The sequence below is a fragment of the Hemitrygon akajei genome, chromosome 12, assembly GCF_048418815.1.
Source record: "Hemitrygon akajei chromosome 12, sHemAka1.3, whole genome shotgun sequence".
Classification (NCBI taxonomy): domain Eukaryota; kingdom Metazoa; phylum Chordata; class Chondrichthyes; order Myliobatiformes; family Dasyatidae; genus Hemitrygon; species Hemitrygon akajei.
In genome coordinates, this window is record NC_133135.1 from 80058855 (window position 1) to 80086113 (window position 27259).

Below are 27259 nucleotides of genomic sequence, written 5' to 3' on the forward strand. Positions count from 1 at the left end.
GTGGAACTCCACTGGTCACCAATTTCCAGGCAGAAAATGCTCTATCTACAACCATCCTCTGCCTTCTTGTAAATTCTGTCTTTAAGAATGCTTTCCTATAACTTGCCCACCAATGATGTCCTAAGACTCACTGATCTTTCATTCTCAGGTTTATTTCTATTACCTTTCTTGAACAAACAATTGGCATTTGCTATCCTCCAATCCTCTGGTTTTACTCCTGTGGCCAATGATGACACAAATATTATTACTAATAACCCAGCAATCTTGACCCTCAATTTCCATAGTAACCTGAATAGATAAAAACTTTGTAAAGTTACTACATTGCACATACTAACTTTACAAAGCTGTTATCTATTCATCTGTCTATCTATCTGTTTATCTATCTGTCTATCCATCTGTCTGTCAAAGAATTGCTTTATCTATTTACCTATTTATCATTTTATTTATTCTTCACAGCGTGAACATTTTCTGTCCCCTCTCCAATCAGTATGGTCATTCAGCACATGGACACTACACACTGTAAATCACAATTTTTATTATTATGTATTGCTATATACTACTGCCACGTAACAACAAATTTCACGACATATGCTGGTGACATTAAACTTGATTCTGCAGGCACAGGCTATTTAATATGCTAAGGAGTTGCAAAAAGAATTGAAAATTATGCAGATGGCGGCACGACGCAGCTTGCAGCGGCCACTCTGGAGCTGATTATCTGTTATTTGTGAAGTGGGGTGCTGTGCGCAATCATAATCAATTGAAAACAGACGTGGGAGCACGGAGGAACATCGGGAAATCTCCAGGAAGACCTTCTTCGTTGCTGCTGCTGCTGTGAGGTCCGGGTCTCTGCTGGGAAGAACAGGCCCCCAGTCCTCGGGGTCACGTTACCGATGGCTGTTGGCGGGGCCGTCTTAATACGCTCGGCAGAGGATGGTGCTCGGAGAAGCTGTGCCGGAGGGGATGGTCGTCGGCTCGGAGGTTCGACAGACTCGGAGTCCGCTGCGGTCAGGTCACTTTAGGTGTGTGCTGTGTCTGCGAGGCTGGGTTCGATAGAGCTTTCATTGTGTGCTATGTCTGCGAGGCTGAGTTGGGCAACGCCGTGGAAGTCCATAGCGGGGGTATTCCCTTCTGCCGCCAGCGTGGGATGGCGAGTTTGTTGGGACCCTGGGGACTTGTGGAAACTGTGTGGTTATTTCTTTTGAACTTATAGTCCTTTGACTATACTGTGCCCATGGTCTGTTTTTTTAATCAATTATGCTATTGTTTGCACTGTTGTAACTATATGTTGTAACTATGTGGTTTTGTGCAGGTCTTGTAGCTTTAGTTTTTGGTCTTGTCTATCTGGTGGATTTGGAGCTCCTTTCCAGGGAACGTGCTAAGACGGTAGCGCGATATTAATACGCAGCTGCCTCTCCGGAATCTGGATTGGTGATTGCCAAACGTTATGTGGATTTTCTGGTTTAGTCTGTTTTGTCATATGCTTTTGTGATATCATTCTGGAGGAACGTTGTCTCATTTTTTAACTGCATTGCATTTGTGGTTTCTGAATGACAATAAACTGAATCTGAATCTGAATCTGAATCTGAAATGTCCTCAGTTCTGACCTTAGTCTTGCTAACGTTGAGTATAAGATTGTTGTTAAGGCATGACTCAGCCAGGTTTGTAGTCTCCTTCCTATATGCAGCTTTTTCACTACCTTTCATTCAGCCTATGGCTGTGATGTCAGCAAACTTGGATATGGCATTGGAGCTGTGCTTAGCCACACAGTCACACGTGTAAAGCGGGCAGAGCAGGTGGCTGTGCACAGCCTTGTGGTGCACCTGTGCTGATGGAGGTCGTGGAGCAGATACTGTTGCCAATCCAAACTGACTGGGTCTGCAAGTGAGAAAATCGAGGATCCAGTTGCACAATGGGGGACTGAGGCCAAGGTCTTGAAGCTCATTGATTAATTTTGAGAGGGTGATGGTATTGAATGCTGAGCTGATTTAAGAGCATGTGTACAAAACTCAGGACAGGGGCCTAATCTACTCCAACAGTATTTACTAAACACCTGATCATCAAAAGGAACAAGAGCAGCAGACTCTTCACACATTATTACTAGACCACACATAGTAAGTTTGCAAAACTGGTATCTATCCGTCTACCTGCCTGCCTATTGATTTATCTCTCCATCTATGGATTTATTTTTTTACTAATGTATCATTTTATATATTTTTCACAATTTGAACATTTTCTCAGTCCTGTTGCAAGCAGGAATGGGCTACTTGATATGTTATGGAGTTGCAAGCTGAATTGAAAATTATGGAATCCTCAGCAAATGTCCCTATTTCTGACCTCATGAAGGAAGGAAGGTCATTGAAGAGGGAGCTAAAGATGGCGGAACCTAGGAAATTCCACAGTGATGTCCTGGGGCTGGAATAATTTACTTTTGGAAACCACGTCGTGTAAAATAATCATCACAGGTTTAGTGAGTTGACGGACTTCCTTAGTCGGTTTGACCTCTTCAGTTGTGTGCATGTTGCTGACCTTATTCTTGTTCCTGTAACTGAGAAACTTGTATCCTCTTGCCTTGACTCACAGCTGTGTTGTGGCTCTTAAATAAGGTTTTACCATATCCATAATAGGAAGAGATTCTTCAATATACAAACCTCATTTCCAGAAAAGTTGGGATATTTTCCAAAATGCAATAAAAACAAAAATCTGTGATATGTTAATTCACGTGAACCTTTATTTAACTGACAAAAGTACAAAGAAAAGATTTTCAATAGTTTTACTGACCAACTTAATTGTATTTTGTAAATATACACAAATTTAGAATTTGATGGCTGCAACAAACTCAACAAAAGTTGGGACAGAGTTAAAATAAGATTGAAAAGTGCACAGAACATTCAAGTAACACCGGTTTGGAAGACTCCACATTAAGCAGGCTAATTGGTAGCAGGTGAGGTATCATGACTGGGTATAAAAGTAGCGTCCATCAAAGGCTCAGTCTTTGCAAGCAAGGATGGGTCGTGGCTCACCCCTTTGTGCCAAAATTCGTGAGAGAATTGTTAGTCAGTTCAAAAGGAACATTTCCCAATGCAAGATTGCAGAGAATTTAGGTCTTTCAACATCTACAGTACATAATATTGTGAAAAGATTCAGAGAATTCAGAGACATCTCAGTGCGTAAAGGGCAAGGTCAGAAACCACTGTTGAATGTGCGTGATCTTCGAGCCCTCAGGCGGCACTGCCTAAGAAACCGTCATGCTACTGTGACAATTATAGCCACCTGGGCTCGGGAGTACTTCGGAAAACCATTGTCACTTAACACAGTCTGTCACTGCATCCAGAAATGCAACTTGAAACTGTATTACGCAAGGAGGAAGCCATACATCAATATAATTATGGAGAAGGACAGGACTGGACCTAGAGTTGAGATTTTTGATTGGAGAAAGGCTAACTTTGAGGAGATGCGCAGGGATTTAGAGAGAGTGGAATGGGTCAAGTTGTTTTATGGGAAGGATGTAATAGAGAAATGGAGGTCATTTAAGGGTGAAATTATGAGGGTACAGAATCTTTATGTTCCTGTTCGGTTGAAAGGAAAGGTTAAAGGTTTGAAAGCGCCATGGTTTTCAAGGGATATTAGAAACTTGGTTCGAAAAAAGAGGGATGTCTACAATAGATATAGGCAGCATGGAGTAAAGGAATTGCTCGAGGAATATAAAGAATGTAAAAGGAAACTTAAGAAAGAGATTAGAAAAGCTAAAAGAAGTTACGAGTTTGGTTTGGCAAATAAGGTGGAAGTAAATCCGAAAGGCTTCTACAGTTATATTAAAAGCAAGAGGATAGTGAGGGATAAAATTGGTCCCTTAGAGAATCAGGGTGGTCAGCTATGTGTGGAGCCGAGGGAGATGGGAGAGATTTTGAACGATTTCTTCTCTTCGGTATTCACTAAGGAGAAGGATATTGAATGGTGTAAGGTGTGGGAAACAAGTAAGGAAGTTATGGAACCTATGACAATTAAAGAGGTGGAAGTACTGGCACTTTTAAGAAATTTAAAAGTGGATAAATCTCCGGGTCCTGACCGGATATTCCCCAGGACCTTGAGGGAAGTTTGTGTAGAGATAGCAGGAGCTCTGACGGAGATCTTTCAGATGTCATTAGAAACAGGGATTGTGCCGGAGGATTGGCGTATTGCTCATGTGGTTCCATTGTTTAAAAAGGGTTCTAGAAGTAAGCCTGGCAATTATAGACCTGTCAGTTTGACATCAGTGGTGGGTAAATTAATGGAAAGTATTCTTAGAGATAGTATTTATAATTATCTGGATAGACAGGATCTGATTAGGAGTAGCCAGCAGGGATTTGTGCGTGGAAGGTCATGTTTGACAAACCTTATTGAATTTTTTGAAGTAGTTACGAGGAATGTTGACGAGGGTAAGGCAGTGGATGTAGTCTATATGGACTTCAGCAAGGCCTTTGACAAAGTTCCACATGGAAGGTTAGTTAAGAAGGTTCAGTCGTTAGGTATTAATGCTGGAGTAATAAAATGGATTCAACAGTGGCTAGATGGGAGATGCCAGAGAGTAGTGGTGGATAATTGTTTATCGGGATGGAGGCCGGTGACTAGCGGGGTGCCTCAGGGATCTGTTTTGGGCCCAATGTTGTTTGTAATATACATAAATGATCTGGATGATGGGGTGGTAAATTGGATTAGTAAGTATGCTGATGATACTAAGGTAGGAGGTGTTGTGGATAATGAGGAGGGTTTTCAAAGCTTGCAGGGAGATTTATGCCGGTTAGAAGAATGGGCTGAACGTTGGCAGATGGAGTTTAATGCTGAGAAGTGTGAGGTTCTACATTTTGGCAGGAATAATCCAAATAGAACATACAGGGTAAATGGTAGGGCATTGAGGAATGCAGTGGAACAGAGAGATCTAGGAATAACAGTGCATAGTTCCCTGAAGGTGGAGTCTCATGTAGATAGGGTGGTGAAGAAGGCTTTTGGAACGCTGGCCTTTATAAATCAGAGCATTGAGTACAGAAGTTGGGATGTAATGTTAAAATTGTACAAGGCATTGGTAAGGCCAAATTTGGAATATTGTGTACAGTTCTGGTCACCGAATTATAGGAAAGATATCAATAAATTAGAGAGAGTGCAGAGACGATTTACTAGGATGTTACCTGGGTTTCAGCACTTAAGTTACAGAGAAAGGTTGAACAAGTTAGGTCTCTATTCATTGGAGTGTAGAAGGTTGAGGGGGGATTTGATCGAGGTATTTAAAATGTTGAGAGGGATAGATAGAGTTGACGTGAATAGGCTGTTTCCATTGAGAGTAGGGGAGATTCAAACGAGAGGACATGATTTGAGAGTTAGGGGGCAAAAGTTTAAGGGAAACACGAGGGGGTATTTCTTTACTCAGAGAGTGATAGCTGTGTGGAATGAGCTTCCTGTAGAAGTAGTAGAGGCCAGTTCAGTTGTGTCATTTAAGGTAAAATTGGATAGGTATATGGATAGGAAAGGAGTGGAGGGTTATGGGCTGAGTGCGGGTAGGTGGGACTAGGTGAGATTAAGAGTTCGGCACGGACTAGGAGGGCCGGAATGGCCTGTTTCTGTGCTGTGATTGTTATATGGTTATATGGTTACATCAACTCTATGCAGAAACGCCGGCGAGTTCTCTGGGCCTGAGCTCATCTCAGATGGACCGAAAGACTGTGGAACCATGTGCTGTGGTCAGATGAGTCCACATTTCAGCTAGTTTTCGGAAAAAACGGGCGTCGAGTTCTCTGTGCCAAAGATGAAAACGACCATCCTGATTGTTATCAGTGAAAGGTGCAAAAGCCAGCATCTGTGATGGTATGGGGGTGCATCAGTGCCCATGGCATGGGTGAGTTGCATGTATGTGAAGGTACCATTGACTCTGAGGTGTATATTAGGATTTTAGAGAGACATATGTTGCCATCAAAGCGACGACTCTTCCCGGGACGTCCATGCTTATTTCAGCAGGAAAATGCCAGACCACATTCTGCACGGGCTACAGCAGAGTGGCTTTGTAGACACAGAGTGCGTGTGCTTGACTGGCCTGCTACCAGTCCAGATCTATCTCCTATTGAAAATGTATGGCGCATCATGAAGAGGAGAATCAGACAACGGAGACCACAGACTGCTGAGCAGCTGAAGTCTTATATCAAGCAAGAATGGACAAGATTTCCAATTGCAAATCTATTACAATTAGTATCCTCAGTTCCAAAACGATTAAAAAGTGTTATTAAAAGGAAAGGTGATGTAACACAATGGTAAACATGCCTCTGTCCCAACTTTTGTTGAGTGTGTTGCAGCCATCAAATTCTAAATTTGTGTACATTTACAAAATACAATTAAGTTGGTCAGTAAAACTATTGAAAATCTTTTCTTTGTACTTTTGTCAGTTAAATAAAGGTTCACGTGAATTAACATATCACAGATTTTTGTTTTTATTGCATTTTGGAAAATATCCCAACTTTTCTGGAAATGTGGTTTGTACATTATTATTGTGAAGAGGTGTGTTTATTCTATTTGATCCAGATGGATCTAGTATGATCCTATTTGATCCAGATGGATAGCTCTATCAGAATTTTTGATACCTTCTCAGTATAGATACTATAAGACCATAAGAGGATAAGATATTGCAGCAGATTTAGATCATTTGCCCCATTGTCTGCTCTGCCATTTCAACATGGCTGATCTAATTTTCCTCTCAGCCCCAATCTCCTGCCTTCTCCCCATATCCCTTCATGCCCTGACCAATCAATAATCTATCAACCTCTGCCTTAAATATACATAAAGACTTAACCTCCACAGCTGCATGTGGCAAAGAATTCCACAGATTCTCCATACTCTGGCTAAAGAAATTCCTCCTCATCTCCATTTTAAAAGGATGCCCCTCTATTCTGAGGCTGTGTCCTCTGGTCTTAGACTCTCCCACCATAGGAAACATTCTCTCCACATCCACTCTCTCAAGGCCTTTCACCATTCAATATGTTTCAATTAGGTCACCCCTCTTTTTTCTGAATACTAGTGAATACAGACCCAGAGCCATCAAACACACTTCATATGACAAGCCAGTCTCCAGTTTCAGCACATCCTGTCTAAGATAAGGAGGCTAAATCTGCTCACAACACTACAAGTGAGGCCTCAAAAGTGTTTTATGAAGTTTCATCATTACATCCTTGCTTTCAGATTCTCGTCCTCTTGAAATGAAAGCTAACATTGCATTTGGCTTCCTCACCACAGACACAATCTACAAATTAACCTTTAAGGAATCCTGCACAAGGACTCCCAAGTCCCTTTGCACCTCAGTTTTTTGTATTTTCCCTCCATTTAGAAAATAGTCAACCCTTTCATTTCTTGAGAGAGAGAGAGAAGTAGTGGCAGGACTCTTTAAGATAATGATCGTTTAGGAAATAATGACTCATTCCATTTACGGTTGCATCTACCTGAACTTGTTTCTTGACCAACATTGGGAGCTGTCCTTTGATGGGAAGTTGCCCTTACATTAGTAACAGAATTCCCTGTCATTGTTGGCTGCCATCTCCATGTTTTTATTCACAATTCTGTAAGTCAAATCAAACATAAAGTTTGTAATAAACGCACAATATGTTGGAAATAGTTGCACATCAGATAGCATTGCAGAGAAAATAACAGCTGATTTTTACCAAATGCTGGAGGAACTCAGCAAACAGGCTGCATCTATGAAGAGGCAGAAACAGTTGAAGTTTTGGGCTGAGACCCTTCATTAGGACTGGGAAGGAAGGGTGCAGAAGCCACAATAAGAAGGTGTGGGGGAATAAGGAGGTGTACAAACTTGCAGCTGATAGGTAAGACCAGTTGTTTGTGTGTGGGGGAGAGGTGAAGTAAGGAGCTGGGAATGAATACTTTATAAAACTTGTCAGCAGATAGTCTCTCTCCAGAGCTGGAGAAAGGGAGATCAAGATAGGGGAAAGAGGTTCGGAAATGGAACAAGTAACTTTGAGTGCAGGATGGAAGTTGGAGGGAACATTGGTGAAATTGATGAGCTCAGCATGCGTGCATGAAGAAACACCAATGCAGTCATTAATGTAGTGAGAAAGAATTAGAAAGCATTACTAGTTAGAATAATCCTACTGACTCTCAGTTATCTCGACTATACCACTTCCCACCCTGACACTTGTAAAAAAGAAGTTATTCCTTTCTCTCAGTTCCTCCCTCACTGCCACAACAGATAGATGAGGTTTTACATTCTAGAACATCTGAGATATCCTCTTTTTTTCCAAAGATTGGATTTCCTTTACATCTTCATTGATGCTGCCCTCACCTACCCCATCCTACTGCCATCATAATAGTGATAGGGTTCCACTCCATGAGCCTTCGTATCCAGTACATCATTCTCCGTAACTTCGGCCTTCTCCAAGGGAACCCTACCATTAAGCACCTTCCTCTTCCTCTCCTCCCCCTTTCATTCTCTACATTCTTGTAACCACTCATCCCTCTACACTGATCTCCCTCCTGGTGTTTACCCCTGCAATGGGACAAATGCCACAGCTGTCCATACACCTACTCTCTCACCGCCATTTAGGACCCCAAGCAGTCCTTCAAGCTGAGGTGACCCTTCAGCCGTTGCGATCATCTATCCTATCCGGTGCTCGCAGTGCAGCCTCCTCTACAATGTTCACACCTGATGCAGATTGAAGGGCCGCTTCATCGTGCACCTTTGTTCTGTGAGCTGCAAAAGTTAGGATCTCTCGGTGACATTCGATTTCCCATTCCTAATCTGACACGCCAGTCCTTGGCCTCCTCTACAGCTATGATGTGGTCAAACTCAGGACGAAGGAGCAACAGCTCACGTTCTTTCTGGGTAGTCTCCAACCTGATGGCATGCCAGCGATTTCTTGAACTTCCAGTTATTACTCCCCCCTCTCATTTTACATTCCCCATTCTGTTTACTCTCCCACCCACTTCTCTTCTCCTCAATTGCCCATCATCCTTCCTAGGTCCCCTCCTCCTTCCATTCCTCTCATCCTCCACTCTCCTCTCCCATCAGATTTCTTCTGATTTAGCACTTTACCTTCTCCACCTATCACCTCCCAGTTTCCTACTTCATCCCTCTTCCTCCACCCACCCACCTTCCCCTCACCTGGCTTCACCAAACACCTGCCAGCTTGTATTCTCTTCCCTCTCCCACCTTCTTATTCTAGCTTCTGCCCCTTCCTTTACAGTCCTGATGAAGGGTCTCTGCCCAAATCAATGACTATTTATTTCCCTTCGTAGATGCCCCTTGACTTGCAGAGTTCCCACAGCATCTTAAGAGCACCAGCATATGTAGAATCTCTTCTGTTTGTAATACTTCACTTGAATGATGTTTCATCATCTGAAAATGAATCTTCCTCAACAATCTAAAAAGTTACCCCTGTTTGTCTCTCCGCTGATGCTGTCTACCCTGCAGAGTATTTCCTGGATCTTTTGTTTTTACTTTGGATTTCCAGCATCTGTAGTTATTTGCTTTTCGATAACTCCAAGGTTTGGACCACTCATGAACTTGCTTCTGCGAAACTTCCTGAAGCCGTGAAATGCCATGGTGCAATAACTGATGTTTTCTCCCAGATTTTGCCTTGCCTGTGCAGAAATGATTATTCAATGGTGTCTCAAATGGTTGTAGAATTTATCCAGTCTCTGTAGCTTTTGTTTGTTTTTAGTAAATGGACAATTTAACCAGAGATAAATTTCATGAGCAATATTGGCTTCTTACGTTTTCTCTCTGCCTGTGCATTTCCAGAGCTGTCTTCCAACTCAAGAACAGTATTAGTCACAGAATATAGCTCCATCCTCTAAATACAGGGAGTAAGTGTTCAAAAGTCTTACTATACACCAAAGGTCAGTTGTGTTTAACTGCTGTTTCCTTCCTACTGCTGCCAAAATGATGTCACAACATTCAAACACCAGATTATTTTCATTTTAACTTTCAGCTAATTCCAATAACTACAGACTTGCACTGGCTTCCACCTTTTTATTTTGCTTTAAAATCAGTTGGGACAACTCAGAGCTACCAGCAGTTTGCCTTTGATCTCACCAGCTGGAGCTGGGTGTCAGAAAGTTGACATTTCAGCCTTACACACAAAATGCTGGAGCAACTCAACAGGCCAGGCAGCATCTATGGAGGGAAATGAACAGTCAACATTCTGGGCTAAGGCCCTTTATCAGGACTGGAAAGGAAGAGGGAAGAAGCCAGAGTAAGAAGGTGGGGGAAGGGATGGATTACAAGCTGGCAGGTGATAGGTGAAGCCAGGTGAGAGGGAAAGTGGGTGGATGGGGAAGAACTTAGGAGGTGATGGGTGGCAAATGTAAAGGGCTGAAGAAGAAGGAATCTAATAGGAGAGGAGAGTGGACCACAGGGAACAAGAAGGAGAAGAGGCACCAGAGAGAGGTGATAGGCAGGTGTGAAGAGAAGGGGTAAGAGGAGAGCGAGGAATGGAAAAAGGGAGAATGGGGAGGGTAGAGAAATTACTGGAATTTATTGAATTCGTTGTCAGCTTGGAGGCTACCCAGGTGGGACATGAGGTGTTGTTCCTCGAACCTGGGAGTGGTCTCATCGTGGCAGTAGGAGGCAATAATCCGACATGTCAGGATGGAATGGGTGGCTGCCAGGAAGCCCTGTCTAGTGTGGCAGACAGAGTGAAAGTGATCAATGAAACAGTCTCCAATCTATGTTGGGTCTCACTGATGCAGAGGAGGCTGCACTAGGAACTCCGGATACAGCAGATAATCCCGACAGACCTGCAGGTGAAGTGTTGCCTCACCTGGAAGGACTGTTTGGGGCTCTGAGTAGTGATGAGGGAGGGGGTGTAGGGCCAGTGTGGCACTTGTCCCACTTGTAGTGATATGTACCTAGTGGGAGATGAGTGAGGAGTGACTAGTAGTTACAGAGAAAGCGATCCATGTGAAAAGTGGAGAGCAGGGGGAAGGGAAGTATGTATTTAGTGATAGGATCCCATTAAAGATTGCAAAGTTGCGGAGAATGATGTGCTCGACGCAAAGGCTTGGGGGGTGGTAGGTAAGAACAAGAGGAACTTTGCCAATGTCATGGCAGCAGGTGGATTGAGTGAGGGCAGATGTCTGAGAAATGGGGGAGATACAGGTGAGAACAACATCAATAGTTGAGGAAGAGAAACACCATTCTTTGAAGAAAGAGAACAGCTCAGATATTCTGGAATGGAAAGCCTCATCCTGAGAACAGATTCAGCAGAGACAGAGAAACTGAGGAAGAGGAATGGCATTTTTAAAGTGACAGGGTGGGAAAAGGTATAGTCAAATTGCTGTGAGAGTCAGTCGGTTTATAAAAGGTATCAGTCGACAGTCTCCCTCCAGAGATGGAGATCGAGAGATTGAGAAAGGGAAGAGAAATTTCAGAAATGGACCAATGGGGAGGGGTGGCCTACTAGTCAGGGAAATGTCATGACATCGCTCAGGCAGGCTGGAGAGATCATCCACTGAGAATATATGGGTGAAACTGAGGAATAAGTAAGGTACAATCTGTTAATGGGATTTTATTATCGACCTCTCAACAGTCAATGGGATTTAGGGGAGAAAATTTGTAGATCACAGACTATTGGAAGAAACATAGTAAATGATTTTAACTTTCCACATATTGACTGGGGCTCCCATACTGTAGAAGGGCTGGATAAGATAGAATTTGTCAAACGTGTTCAGGAAAGTTTCCTTAATCAATATACAGAGGCCCAACTAGAGAAAGTGCAATACTAGATCTCATATAGGGAATGAGACAGGGCAGGTGACAGGATTTTGTATGGGAAGAGTACTTTGCATCTGGTGATCATAATGCCATTAGTTTCAAGATAATTATGGAGAAGGGTAGGTCTGAGCCTTGGGTTGAGATTTTAAATCAATGAAAGTGCGGATTAGCCCAGTTTGTTTTCTGTAATATTCGGTAAGTAGCAGGCTTCAAAAGTGCCAGGTATGAACAAGAGTAACGCCGCACACTGCTGAGGAAGTACAGGCCCTGTCATTCTTTCTTTGCAATTATACTTATATGATGGGTCCAGGACAGGTCCTCTGAGATAGTGACTCCCAGGAGTTTAAAGTTACAGACCCTCTCCACCTGTGATCCTCAGATGAATATTGGCACATGGACATCTGGTTTCCCTCTCCTGAAGTCTACAGTCAATTCCTTGGTCTAACTCTCATACGAGATCAACCATCAAAATGTTGCAAAAAAACTAGAATCCAGAACAGCCTTGATCAGGAAGATAACAGAACGTGAGAACAGAAGAAATAGGAGCAGGAGTAGGCCATCTGGCCCATCAAGCCTTCCCCGCCATTCAATAAGATCATGGCTGATCTGTCCGTAAACTCATCTCCACCTACCTGCCTTTTACCCATAACCCTTAAATCCCATCGATATCCCAATGTAACCTCTGACAGCCCTCCACACTATCCACAACACCTCAAACCTTTGTGTCATCAGCAAATTTACTAACCCATCCCTCCACTTCCTCATCCAGGTCATTTATAAAAATCACGAAGAGAAAGGGTCCCAGAACAGATCCCTGAAGCACACCACTGGTCATCAACCTTCATGCAGAATCTGACCCGTCTACAACCACTCTTTGCCTTCTGTGGCCAAACCAATTCTGGATTCACAAAGCAAGGTCCCCTTGAATCCCATGCCTCTTTACTTTCTCAATAAGCCTTGCAATGGAGTACCTTATCAAATGCCTTGCTGAAATCCATATACACTACATCTACTGCTCTACCTTTATCAATGTGTTTAGTTACATCCTCAAAAAATTCAATCAGGCTCATAAGGCACAAACTGCCCTTGACAAAGCCATGCTGACTATTCCTAATCATTTTATACCTCTCCAAATGTTCATAAATTCTGCCTCTCAGGATCTTCTCCATCGACTTACCAACCACTGAAGTAAGACTCACTGGTCTATAATTTCCTGGGTTATCTCTGCTCCCTTTCTTGAATAAAGGAACAACATCCGCAACTCTTCAATCCTTTGGATTCTCTCCTGTCCCTATTGATGATGCAAAGATCATTGCCAGAGGCTCAGCAATCTCCTACCTTGCCTCCCACAGTAGCCTGGGGTACATCTCATCCAGTCCCAGTGACTTATCCAACTTGATGCTTTCCAAAAGCTCCAGCACATCCTCTTTCTTAATACTACATGCTCAAGCTTTTCAGTCTGCAGCAATTCATCACTACAATCACTACGATCCTTTTTCATAGTGAATACTGAAGCAAAGTATTCATTAAGTACCTCTGCTATTTCCTCCGGTTCCATACACACTTTCCCACTATCACACTTGATAGGTCCTATTTTCTTATGTTGTATCCTCTTGCTCTTCACATACTTGTAGAATGCCTTGGGGCTTTCCTTAATTCTGCCCGCCAAGGCCTTCTCATGGCCCCTTCTGGCTCTCTTAATTTCCTTTGTATGCTCCTTCTTGTTAGCCTTATAATCTTCTAGATCTCTAACATTACCTAGCTCTCTGAACCTTTTGTAAGCTTTTCTTTTCTTCTTGACCAGATTTATTACAGCCTTTGTACACCATGGTTCCTGTACCCTACCATAACCTCCCTGTCTCATTGGAACATACCTATGCAGAACACCACACAAATACCCCTTGAACATTTGCCACATTTCTACCGTACTTTTCCCTGAGAACATCTTTTCCGAGTTTAAGCCTCCAATTTCCTGCCTGATAGCATCATATTTCCCTTTACTCCAATTAAACGTTTTTCTAACTTGTCTGTTCCTATCTCTGTCCAATGTTATTGTAAAGGAGATAGAATTATGATCACTATCTCCAAAATACTCTCCCACTGAGAGATCTGACACCTGATCAGGTTCATTTCACAATACCAAATCAAGTACAGCCTCTCCACTTGTAGGCTTATCTACATATTGTGTCAAGAAACCTTACTGAACACACCTAACAAACTCAACCCCATCTAAACCCCTTGCTCTAGGGAGATGCCAATCGATAATTGGGAAATTAAAATCTCCCATCACGGCAACTCTGTTATTATTACACCTTTCCAGGATCTGTTTCCCTATCTGTTCCTTGATATCCCTGTTACTATTGGGCAGCCTATAAAAAACACTCAGTAAAGTTAATAACCTCTTCCTGTTCCTAACCTCCACCCACAGAGACTCTGTAGACAATCCCTCCATGGCGTCCACCTTTTCTGCAGCCATGACGCTATCTCTGATCAACAGTGCCACGCCCCCACCTCTTTTGCCTCCCTCCCTGTCCTTTCTGAAACATCTAAAACCCAGCACTTGAAGTAGCCATTCCTGTCCCTGAGCCATGCAACTCTCTGTAATGGCCACCACATCATAGCTGCAAGTACTGATCCACACTCTAAGCTCATCTGATTTGTTCACAATACTCCTTGCGTTAAAATGGACACATTTCAAACCATCAGTCTGAGCGCATCCCTTCTCTCTCACCTGCCTATCCTTCCTCACACACTGTCTCCAAGCTTTCTCTATTTGTGAGCCAACAGCTTCTTCCCCAGTCTCTTCAGTTCAGTTCCCATCCCCCAACAATTCTAGTTTAAACTCTCCCCTGTAGCCTTATCAAACCTCCCCACCAGGATATTGGTCCCCCTGTGATTCAAGCGCAACCCGTTCTTTTTGTACAGGTCACACCTGCCCCAAGAGAGGTCTCAATGATCATGAAAGCTGAATCCCTGCCCCCTGGTCCAATCCCTCAGCCATGCATTTATCCTCCACCTTATTCTATTCCTATACTCACTGTCGCTTGGCACAGGCAGTAATCCGGAGATTACTACCTTTGCGGTCCTGCTTCTCAACTGCCTTCCTAACTCCTTGTAGTCTTTTTTCAGGACCTCTTCCCTTTTCCTACCTATGTCATTGGTACCAATATGTACCACGACCTCTGGCTGTTCTCCCTCCTATTGCAGGATATCTTGGATGCAACCTGAAACATCCCAGACCCTGGCACCTGGGAGGCAAACTACCATCTGAGTTTCTTTCCTGTGTCCACAGAATCACCTGTCTGACCCCCTCACTATAGAGTCTCCTATCACTACTTCCTTCCTCTTCCTTTCCCTACCCTTCTGAGCAACAGGGCCAGACTCTGTGCCAGAGGCACGGCCACTGTTGCTTCCCCCAGGTAGGCTAGCCCCCCCCGACAGTACTCAAACAGGAGTACTTATTGTTAAGGGGTACAGCCACAGGGGTATTCTCTAGTACCTGACTCTTCCCCTTCCCTCTCCTGACTATTACCTGTTTGTCTGTCTCCCATGGTCCTGGTGCGACCACCTGCCTACAACTCCTCTCTATCACCTCCTCACTCTCCCTGACCAGACGAAGGTCATCGAGCTGCATCTCCAGTTCCCTAACGCGGTCCCCAAGGGGCTGCAGCTCGACACACCTGGTGCAGACATGGCCGTCTGGGAGTCTGGGAGGCTCCAGGACCTCCCACATCTGACCCCGAGCACAGAAAATTGGCCTCACCCTCACACTTACTTTCCGCAATTAACACAGGTAAACCTACCTCACCTCGTTACCGCCTAAGCCCGTTGAGCCAAAGCTCTGCTCCCCCTCACTCCGCTGCCAGCTCTGAACACTGCCTGCTAGATATGGCAGTCTTCCTTGAAAGTAGCACCACAGGTAGATAGGGTTATTAAGAGAGCTTTTGGCATATTGACCTTCATAAATCAAAGTATTGAGTACTGGAGATGCGACGCTATGTTGAAGTTGTATGAGACGTTAGTGAGGCCTAATTTGGTGTATTGTGTACAGTTTTGATCACTTACCTACAGGAGAGATGTCAACATGATTGAAAGAGCACAGAGAAAGTTTATAAGGATATTGCCAGAACTTGAGTATCCGAGTTCCAGGGAAAGGTTGAATAGGTTAGGACCTCATTCCTTAGATTGTGGGAGAATGAGGGGAGATTTGATAGAGGTGAACAAAATTATGAAGGGTGTAGATAGGGTAAATGCAAGCAGGCTTTTTCTACTGAGATTGGGTCAGAATAGGTCTAGAGGTGATGGGTTAAGGGTGAAAGGTGAAAAGTTTAAGGGAAACATAAGGGGGAGCTTCTTTACTTGGAGAGTGGTGAGGGTGTGGATAGAGGTGCCAGCAGAAGTGGTGGATACGGGTTCATTTTCAACATTTAAGAGAAATGTGGATAGGTACGATCTGACTTTTTCAATTCGGCCTAGCGCTTAAATCGATCAAACCTTGGGTCTTTCCTCACTCTCGGGCCCGGGCTCCTACTGCCTCGACTCTGGCTCGCCTCCGCTCTCCTTGCCTTGGTTCTGATTCATTGAATCGCCTCCACACTGGCCAAACATTGGCTCATTCCCTGCTCTCGGATCCAGGCCCTGCTGACCCATACATACCATGCCACAACTGTCCTGCGCCTCTGAGACTTCGGTTCGTACCTCAAAAATGCCAAGTCGGAACAGGCGTTTCAAAAGGCCAATTCCAAAAGGGACATTACAAGCTATTGATTTCAGTAATATTTTTTACTGGACAAAGGTGATTAATAAAGTATTTAGTAGTTTTATTTGTGTTGTTTGCCACAGGTAAGTAGTCACAAGTTCACAAGATCACAAGACAAAGGAGCAGAAGTAGGCCATTCGGCCCATCGAGTCTGCTCCGCCACTCCACCACTCCACAATGAGCTAAACTATTCTCCCATCTAGTTCCAATTTCCAGCTTTTTCCCCATATCTCTTGATACCCTGACTAACTAGATACCTATCAATCTCTTCCTTAAACACCCTCAATGATTGGGCCTCCACAGCTGAATGTGGCAATGAATTCCATAAATCCACGACCCTCTGGCTAAAAAAAAATTCTCCTCATCTCTGTTTTAAATGGGTACCCTCTAATTCTAAGACTGTGACCTCTTGTCCTGGACTCACCCATCAAGGGAAACAGCCTTTCCACATCTACTCTGTCCAACCCTTTCAACATTCGAAATGTTTCTATGAGATCCCCTCTCATTCTTCTATACTCTAATGAATACAATCCAAGAGCCGACAAACGCTCCTCATATGTTAGTCCCTGCATTCCAGGAATCATCCTAGTGAATCTTCTCTGAACTCTCTCCAACATCAGCACATCCTTTCTAAGATAGGGGGCTCAAAACTGCACACAGTATTCCAAATGGGGTCTCACCAGTGCCCCATAGAGCCTCATCAACACCTCCTTACTCTTATACACTATTCCTCTTGAAATGAATGCCAACGTAGTATTCGCTTTCCTTACTGCCGATCCAACCTGGTGGTTAACCTTTAGGGTATCCTGCACTAGGACCCCCAAGTCCCTTTGCACTTCTGATTTTTGAATTTTCTCCCCATCTAAATAATAATCTGCCCAATTGTTTCTTCTTCCAAAATATACAACTGTACATTTCTCAACATTGTATCTCACCTGCAATTTCTTTGCCCACTCTCCTAAACTGACCAAGTCTCTCTGCAACCTTTCCATTTCCTCAACACTTCCTGTTCCTCCACCTATCTTGGTGTCATCCGCAAATTTAGCCACAAAACCATTTAATCCATAATCTAAATCATCGATATACAGTGTAAAACGAAGAGGCCCCAACACAGACCCCTGCGGAACACCACTAGTAACTGGCAACCAACCAGAATAGGATCCCCGTATTCCCACTCTTTGCTTTCTGCCTATCAGCCAATGCTGCACCCATTCCAATATCCTTCCTGTAACTCCATGGGCCCTCATCTTATTAAGCAGCCTCATATGTGGCACCTTATTAAAGGCCTTTTGGAAATCCAAATACACAAAATCCACAGCCTCTCCCTTGTCAATCTTATTTGAGATTACCTCAAAAAATTCCAATAGGTTGGTGAGGCAGGATCTTCCCTTCATGAAACCATGCTGGCTTCGGCCTATTTTGTCATGCGCCTCAAGGTAATTCCAATCTCATCCCTGAGGATCGACTCCAATAATTTTCCAACTACCAATGTCAGACTAATAGGTCTGTAATTTTCTTTTTGCTGCCTCCCCTCTTTCTTAAACAATGGAACTACATTTGCGACCTTCCAGTCCTCCGGAACCATGCCAGAGTCTACTGATTCCTGGAAGATTATTTCCAATGCCTCCACAATCTCCAAAGCTACCTCCTTCAGAACCCATGGATGCACTTCATCCGGACAGGGAGACTTATCCCGGACTGTGATTGTGTCACTGTGCTTCACCAGCGCCAAAAAATGGAGAGCTTTAACGCCACTCTGATGGGGGATAAAAATGTTCTTGTTACTGTCTGTACCAGAAAGGGATGCTCTGCTGCATCCAGCCAGTGTCTCCAAGTTCTCCTTGAGAGCCAGAAGATCTTGGTTCCTGATGTCATAGCTACACTCTGTGGGTGTCAAGTGACGGGAAAGAAAGTCACAGGGGTGCTGCTGATGGTTTACTGAAGAGCACTGGGAGAGTGAGTTCCAATACTCACAACAGATGCATCAACCTCAAAGACGAGTAGACAGGATCAGTCCAGACGTTGCAGCCCTGGGGCATTGGTGAAGTGTCGCCCTAGTTCTGAGAATGCTTGATCTGGTTTACTTGATCACTGGAATCTGGCAGAGGTCTTCTTGGTGAATGCATTTATGGGGGCTGCGCTGGAGCTGACAAAGCAGTAATGAAGGGACTGTGAGAGCAGCTGAGGGGATCATAGGGGTCTCCTTCCCATTCACTGCGGACATTTATTTATCAGCAATACTGCGTACGCAGGGCCTTTAGTATTATTAAGGATCCCACTGACCCTTCCAGCACCCTCTTTGGCTTTCTACCATCAGGCAGGGGACTACGATCCATAAAAACAAGGATGGTCAGGATGAGAAACAGTTTCTTCCCCCAGGCCATTAGGCTTCTGAGCCACATCGTATTCAAAATGAGAAACATAGAAAAAAACTACAGCACAACACAGGCCCTTTGGTCCACAATGCTGTGCGAACATGTACGGTACTTGTGTCACTGGTTAATCTGTTCCATATGTTACAATATTTAATATGAATACACTTTAGTTTGTTATTTATGTGTGATTCACCTTTTATCCTTACCTTCATAAGTTATCATGTGTTATCTGTGTTATGTGTACTACTATGCTTTACAAAAAAGGCTCAGAGAAATGTTGTCTATATACATTATATAGTTATTTATGTTATATACTGTACATGTATATAGTTAAATGGCATACTCCATGAACCGCAGCACCTGTTTGACTGTAGATGGCTTGGGCCTCTCTGCGAGTGCCTGAACTTTTCATGGGTCCGTTTGAACACTGGAAGGGGTGAGGATGTAGCCCAAAAATGACCCCTGTATGGAATTCACACTTCTCTGGCTTGGCAATAAGGTTGTTCTCAAGGAGCCATTTGAGAATCTTCTGGACATGCTGGATGTGTTCCTGGTGAGAGCTGGAATAGATAAAAATGTTGTCCAAGTACACGAGAACAAACTGATTCAACATACCCCGGAGCACACCGTTGACCAGGTCTTCGAAAACAGCAGGGGCATTGGCCAGGTCGAATGGCATCGCAAGGTGTGCATTCTCACGTGCGTGATTGCTGTCTTTTTTTCAGCTACCTGCCTGTGTGAGCACCAAGGCACTGCAAAAGTCCTCTTATATTGGTCATTGCCGCTCTGGGAAAAAGGTGCTGGCTGTCTACTCTGTCACTGATCTATATAGGTAACCTGTAGAGATCCAGTGTACTAACTTGCTTTCTTTTGTCCAAACTGTTTCTATCATTCTATTCTGTTCTATTTTACATGATGCTCAAAACTCAAATCAAAGATACCCAAGCTATGTCAAACAAAAATTCCTTTTAGCCAGTTTCACCAGTAAATTTTTAATCATCATAATCCTGACCTACATTGTGGACCATAAATTTTTAACTCTTCAGTTTCTCTAAGCTAGGGTTTCTAAATCTTTTATTGGCTATGGACCAATACATAAAGCAAGGGTTCAGTGGACCCCTGCTCTAAGCTCAATCCTTAACCATTTTCATTGTGTGCTGTAACTCCTGGGGTGTTTACATTTTGCCCACAGTTCTTGAACTACTGAAAAGTCCATCAGCACAATTAACTGTATCTTCAAATATCAGGTTTCATATTTAAGGAGTGATGAAAATTGCAGGTGTCAAATGTTCACCAGTCCGTCTGTGAGAGTACGGCAAAGGGGAATAATTACTATATGTTTCTGAAAGGTTCACTGTCAGTTACTAGAAGTACACTTCGTAATTGATACTGACAAAAATTAGGTTTAGTTCAATTCGATGACAAATACTGATGACGGTAACTTGGTCACTTTGGTTTTGCAGTTCTAGGATTTCCTCTTTGTTTCTTTCATTTTCCATGTGCATTCAGCCGCTCTTAACCAACAGGAGTTCAACACAGACGTAACTCAAGGCTGCAAAATTCTTGCTATATTTGGTTTTAGTACAAGTTGAAGTTACTTTCCAATTGATAAATTAACTTTAGGTGAGCTAATGAGTCAGCAATTTCAATGTAAATTTTTAATCGTCATAATCCTGACCTACATTGTGGACCATAAATTTTTAACTCTTCAGTTTCTCTAAGCTAGGGTTTCTAAATCTTTTATTGGCTATGGACCAATACATTAAGCAGGGGTTCTGTGGACCCCTGCTTAGGTATCCCTGCTCTAAGCTCAACTTTAATATTTGTTCCTCTCCCATTCTATTGGTTACTCATCACACAATCTGTTACTCACACTCCCTGTAAACTCAAAGGGGTGCTGTGTTCCCTTTGAATTTACGGGGTTGCTCTCACAGTTGGTGTGCCAGTTCTGAGTTGTGTGTTTGTGCGATGGTGCAGCTGGGACTGCATAGGTAAGTTGTAAGAGTGATGAGGATTGATGCATTGAGCCGTGTGTGAGGCTGCTGCTGTTGCTTGTGGGGTAGATGTCTTGCAAGAGGCATTGGATAACCCCGTCCATATTTGAGAACTAGCTTTGCAACAGATGCTGAAAGCCTGTTTCCCACCATTAATTTCTCTGTGTGTCACTGCCATTCAGCTGTTGAATGTACACAAAGACAGAACTCCACCTTTTCACAGTGTCACAGTCTGTTCTCTTTGTGTTGGGACCTCTTAGACAACCTGCTATTACCTCACAATGATCTTACTGCAGGCACAACATTCTTCCCCTTTTATTAAGTGAAGACTGCCTTATACTGGTTCCAGCCTGTCTTTGGAACTAGACCCTTTCTGTAGGCACTTGAGAGTTTAGATTGGGGCTGAGATGGAAGCTGAGTCTCATGAGAAATGGGTAAGATATACTTTGTGCACTGCCAGCTTCTCGTTAACCATGCTTTACAATCTCCAAACCCATTGCAAGAGCCGTCCGTTTTAGAACCTATAATCTATGATATGGATAGATATATTCTGGATCTTTTAAAAAATGATTTCAACTCACTGAGTGCAGTTCAAGAGAACAGTAATTCATTGCATGAGGTCTACTGAGATCCTTATGGTGTTACTAAAGGGTTCAAGATATGGGATATATTTAGAATTGATGGTGCACAGGTCACATCCACATATCTGGCCACCTCTTCACAAGTACTTTGCAATAACTATCACCTTAAATGTGGCTGGGCAGCTGAACACCTGCTCATTTAAGGCATATGAATTATCAATCTGTTTGAGTATCGTTTCTAACAGCTTACTGATGCACCTAACCTACAAAAAGCCTTCAGCCAACAGACGTAAAAACAGCTAAAGCACAAACCACAAGCCTTAAGTGCAAATGTGATCAGTTGATAGAAGGTGGCCAGTGCTTGGAAATGTTTGGTTGTCTGTTCACACTTTAAGTAAAGGGGGTGTGTATGTGGGCATGCACGGAACAGATTCTCACTATAAAAAGAAGCTCCCACAGTTGGTTGAGCAGTATAGAAACTTAATACACAAGCTGAAGGATTACTTTACACTAGGAGAGGCTACTGAAGGAAACATTATCAAAGGAAGTACTGCTCTGCAGGCTTATTTATTTGCTTGAGTGACCAACGATGCAACAGAGCTATGCATATCCGCAAGTGTTCATGGTGGATGGAAATCCGAACCTCAATCCCTATGTGCAGGCACCAGTCTGGACTCCGCCCACCCTGAAGAAGAGGAGAAAGTGTGACTGCAAGACAGTGGGCTCCATCCTCATTCTGAACTTGGTTCTACTAACTCTGGCATGGGTTGCACTGGGGACGGTCTATTTAATTGACCTCGAAAAGGATATCAAAGAGATAAAAGAGGTACATTGCTAATCAACTAAATGAAAGGTTGAGGTGGGAATGGTGGAGGAACTGAGTGATATGGGATTAAAGCAGGCAACTTGGATGAGAAGGTGCAGGCTAATTTTTCTTTTCCTTTCTTTTAATCAGGATAATAGACCAAAGGGGCCACGTGCAGAGAAAATTATTGGTAAGCATGGGCTAGTTTAAATATAATTATGCAAAATGTCATTTACTTTGACCTACTAGTCTTGCAAATGTGATCTGGTACTTCTTGGGGCTCAGCAGAGACCTAAGGATTCTGTTATCATTCAGAGTCCTGGGGAGGAGTGTAGAGAGTCAAAATGAAGAAGATAAAGTTAAAAAGGGCAATTGCTAAAATGGTATTAACTATCAAGGAAGTTTGCAAAGGAAAAAGACTCGCTCTTACATTGATCTCTATCTGAATTACTCAGACTGTAGAAAATGATTTTGATAAAATCACCAGTATTTGAAGTTGTTGATTCATTCAACCATAATATTTTGCAACAAAATAGAGGGCTATCCAAAGTTGTACTTCATTTGTTCAGTATGTGACACATGATGCAATTCTGCCTCTTCTTGCTAAAGGATCATAACTTTGTGCCTTCCACAGGAGTTAAAAATGTGACAGAACCACCCAGGAATCTCAAAGCAGCTGCACATCTAACAGGTCAGTGACAAATTATTGATACTTCGGAGTACTGGAATCAGTATTAGAATGGTAGTTCTGAAGAGGACTGGGAGACATAAAATGAAACAGAAAGTAACGGGAGAGACCAGCAAGGACAATGATTCAAAAGCTATGCAGAGAAGGGGTGTGGGCAGTGGGGGGTGAATTTCAGTGAGAAAAACATAAAATAGCTAGGACAAAAATAAATCTATAGAATGAAGACAGAACTAATATCTTGGATTCCTTCCATTTTACTGACTTGAATTTTATTAAATGTTATTAATTTTGATTAGAATTTTATTTAGGTTTGATAAAATGAAGCCATGCAGCCAAAAAATTTAACCAATATTCACTCAGGAAACATACAATAGATTTTATTGCTTTCAAGTTTGTCCAGAATTAGACATTTGAAATCAACTAACCTCAGGAACTTTGGGAGGAAAGATTGAAGATTTTAGATTTGCTATCATTGGGAAAGAAGTAATAAAAATACTTAAAATTATTATGGGAATGAATAATGTTGATCTAATTCACCAGGGGGCATAGTTGAAAAACTAGTTCATTGAGACTTCACATAATATGGGTGGAAGAATAGTTATGTGCAACAAGTTAGAAGTGTAGCGTACAGAGCCAAGTTGAAGAGAGAAATATATAAGGTAATATATGCAGGGATTAAGGGAAGAAGGGAAATATCAGGAAAAAAATGCATGGATCAGCTAGGCTTTTTGTGTGTCAAGTTTTCCTACTTTGATATCAGCCCTCGTAATAATAAAAAAAATCAAAATGTGCTGCAGTACTACAGTCTTGCCACTAGCTGTCTCTAGTGCACTTTGTAAGACAAGTTAGCAAAATGCTTGGTAACTGAATCTGGTAATGGAACCAGTAAAAATAAGCTGAAGTCTTGAAAGAATTTGTTTAGCATTAAAGTACATCCAAAAGTAGATCAAAGCACACATTGTCTTTTGATAATTAAAAGAAATAAGAATTTATATATGCTTGCTGATTAAGAGAAAGGAACGGCACAGGACCGGTTGCAAGCTCAGAGTGTTTTTACCTGCTCAGTGTAATACTAACAGTTATTACTAAAGAGATTGAACAATTAGCCTGCCATGAGATTACTTTCAGGCCTGTAATACAGTGAAATTTAAAATACAAAGCAAATAAAAGTAGAAAATGTTGGAAGCAGGTCATTCAGCATCTTTGCTTGTGTTTTATGCTTGTTGAAGTCGAAGTTATTTTAGTGAACAGGTGATATTCTCAACTCCTACTCCCACCACTGCCTTGTCAGTCAGCAGCTCGACCTGACCTTAAGCATCATTAGATGTGGTAGATTGATATTTTGATATTGATCTAACATTTGGTGACTAGGTGAACCCTATGATTACAGTAGTAGCTTCTACCTTCATTTCATCTCTTCCGATGAGCTTGGGCATAACTGGGAGCTTATTTGAGACTAGCCAAGCTTCATGTCCTTTAAGAGTCATTGTGACCTCCGACCTCAGACCCTTCCTGGGGACTGTACTCCTTTCCATAGGTGTTGCCTGGCCTGCTGAGTTCCTCCAGCATTTTGTGTCTGTTGCTCAGACCTCAGTTCATCAGTTTTAATCGCATTCCTTTCATTAAAATTATAGAAAAGTTTCCATTGTACTCTACATTCATTGATAATATTATATTTATAGTGGTTTTCATATTCATTTGGCCTGGGTATTTTGGCACTGGACAAAAGTGGAATGCATTCATTTACTTGATGTGTTATCCTAACCACTAGTGACGAATACTTCTTGTTACTCCTAGATAATAAGTATTCGTAATGTTTAATTTTGAATTGTATATTAATAATCTTTACTTGCAATGTTTTTACACCAGGCTCTTATCAAAATAAAGGTTCCAACCCACTCACGTGGCACGACCATCTGGGCAATGCCTTTACCCGGGGTGTCCTATATAAAGACAGAGGTCTCATCGTCAATGAAACTGGATTTTTCTTCATATATTCTAAGATCTATTTCCGAGCATTTAAATGTGAACTAAACAAGAACTTAGAGCACATCATGTTCAAACGAACAGATCGCTATCACAAAGACTTGATTCTCATGGAAACAAAGAAAACAAGCTATTGTTCATCAAATGACAAAGACTGGGCCACAAGTAGTTACCAAGGAGGAATAGCATACCTTTCCAAAGGAGAGTCACTTTATGTTAATGTGTCATATCCCAAGTTAGTTGATACTGATGAGTCTAAAACTTTCTTTGGATTATATAAGCTTTAACACACATTTGCTCATTTATATAATGTTATTTAAACAGAAATTCAAAGAATGTATTCCACTCACACCAGCATTTAAGATTTCTACCCTTTGATTGATTCTTTCTGTTTCCAAACAGTTAAGGATTTGGGAAAACAATCAATTTTGTTTTAACTGAGGCTGATCTACTCCACGGGATGGAGGAGTGGATAAGGACAAAAAGGAGGACAGAGCCATTTCTGTGACCATGATTCAATTATTCAGTTGATCTTTTAACTATTAATTTGTCAACAGTAACAAGAAGATTATTATACTCAAAAATTGTTGTTGTGAAATTAAAATATCAAGGTTGAATATTGTTCAACTTCAAAAGAATTTATACAAGCAAAACACAGATATAGGCAATTCAGAAAAGTTCTTGGTCTTTCATTTGACCTTCAGACTCTGTTGAACTGAGAGCAACCTATTGCATTTTAGTGATTACAACACCATTTCAGAAATCTAGTTAAATTTGATATGTGTGCAATGGATTTGGTTGTGAATGCATTGTAAAATATTCATTTTGAAGACGGAGAAGCTTCCCTGAGAAACATACTGTTATGTGTGCATTATATGCAGTCTCATTGAATTGCTCATTTGAGATCTTCTATTCTGGACAAAGGTATCTGTCAGAGCATATCAATGTCCTGGTGGACACCATCTTTGATTTTACGTCACTTTGAAACACAGCACATTTTGATTTTATTGGTAACCATTTTTATGATGAAAAAATTTGTGCAATACTAACTTACCTAATTTCAATGGTAATGTGTAGATCTTATATTTTTAATTTTATATATGACATAATTTATAAATAAATATCAGTTTTAGAAAAAATTGTCAATGAATTGTGTTAGGGATTTTATTGGAAGGCTTTGACATTTTTCTCTTAATAAGGATATACTCCTGGAAGTTCTACCCAAAAAGTGTTAATCATTAACTGCAATTTCAGCGGCAGTGGTCAGCCTATTTAGAGTTTGTTATATTTACAAACAACCAAGGGAACAAGAATGGGCCACTTGGCCTTCAAGTGTGCTCTGCCATTCAAAGTCATAAGTGGTCTCATTGTAACTTCAGTTCCACATTCCTTTCTGTCACTATTAACCCTATCAAGAATGAGCCCCTGCAATAATCAAGACTCTGTTGCAATGCTTTTTAAGCTAGAGTGATTCACAACCATTCAAAAGAGGGAAAATTGTCTCCTCTCGTTCTGAACTCGTAAACAGGGACCCACAGTTGAAGATTCCCATGGGAGAATGAACTCCTCATCTGGTCTGTGAAGACCTCATAGGTTCAAGTCCTTTCCCTTTCCTCTGAGTTTCAGAAGACAAAAGCCACAACAGAGACCAATAAACCTTTTGTTAATTCCTTTCAATGCAATTACACCTGTTAGGAGGCGAAGTTCGGGGGTTTGTATTGGTAATGCTGGCACATGATGAACTTGGAGGGAAGGGTGGCAGTTTCAGAGTTAAGGGACTGGGGCAGATGACAGTGGGAATGAAGATAGCATGGGAATTGAGAGAGTTGGCAGAAGGGGTGGATGATGGTAGTTTACTTATGCGAGTCCTAATACCTGAAAGGCTAGGGGTTCTGGGAATGCTCATTGTTGGTTACTGTGTATGGGGATTGAATAGTGCAGTGTGGGAGAGCAGGTCAAGCCTCATATTTACATTGCATCCTAGTCAACAGGTCACCCACAGTACCATACAGAGTAATGAGCTGGACTACTGTACCCAGAGCTCTGAACAAAAGCTAAAACGACAAACTTCTGACTCAGAGAGTTACTGTTTTAGCTAATGTGGTTTTAAAACTGACTTATATTGATGTTGATCTTAAAATTAAACACAGTCTATCATGCACTGCTCCCCCTTTACTACAGGAGGAAGGCCTTATTTTGCTAAGTACCTCTCCAGCCACGATGGTATATTTCATGGCCTAATTTCCTATCCCACGCTCCACTTTGTCTTTACAGCAGCCAATCAGCAATCATTTTGCAGTCAACCAGTCAGAGGCTGCTCTGTCA

The 27259-nt window shown here is 42.2% G+C and overlaps 1 protein-coding gene across 1 annotated transcript; it reads left to right on the forward strand.

Moving 5' to 3' along the window:
* The first annotated feature begins 21948 nt into the window (after positions 1-21948).
* LOC140736605 (tumor necrosis factor ligand superfamily member 6-like) lies at positions 21949-25994 on the forward strand. Its single transcript, XM_073062425.1, has 4 exons — positions 21949-22281; positions 22411-22450; positions 22895-22951; positions 24818-25994. Exons 1-4 carry the CDS (start codon positions 22045-22047, stop codon positions 25219-25221), a joined length of 738 nt encoding a protein of 245 aa, XP_072918526.1. The 5' UTR covers positions 21949-22044; the 3' UTR covers positions 25222-25994.
* Positions 25995-27259: the final 1265 nt, after the last annotated feature.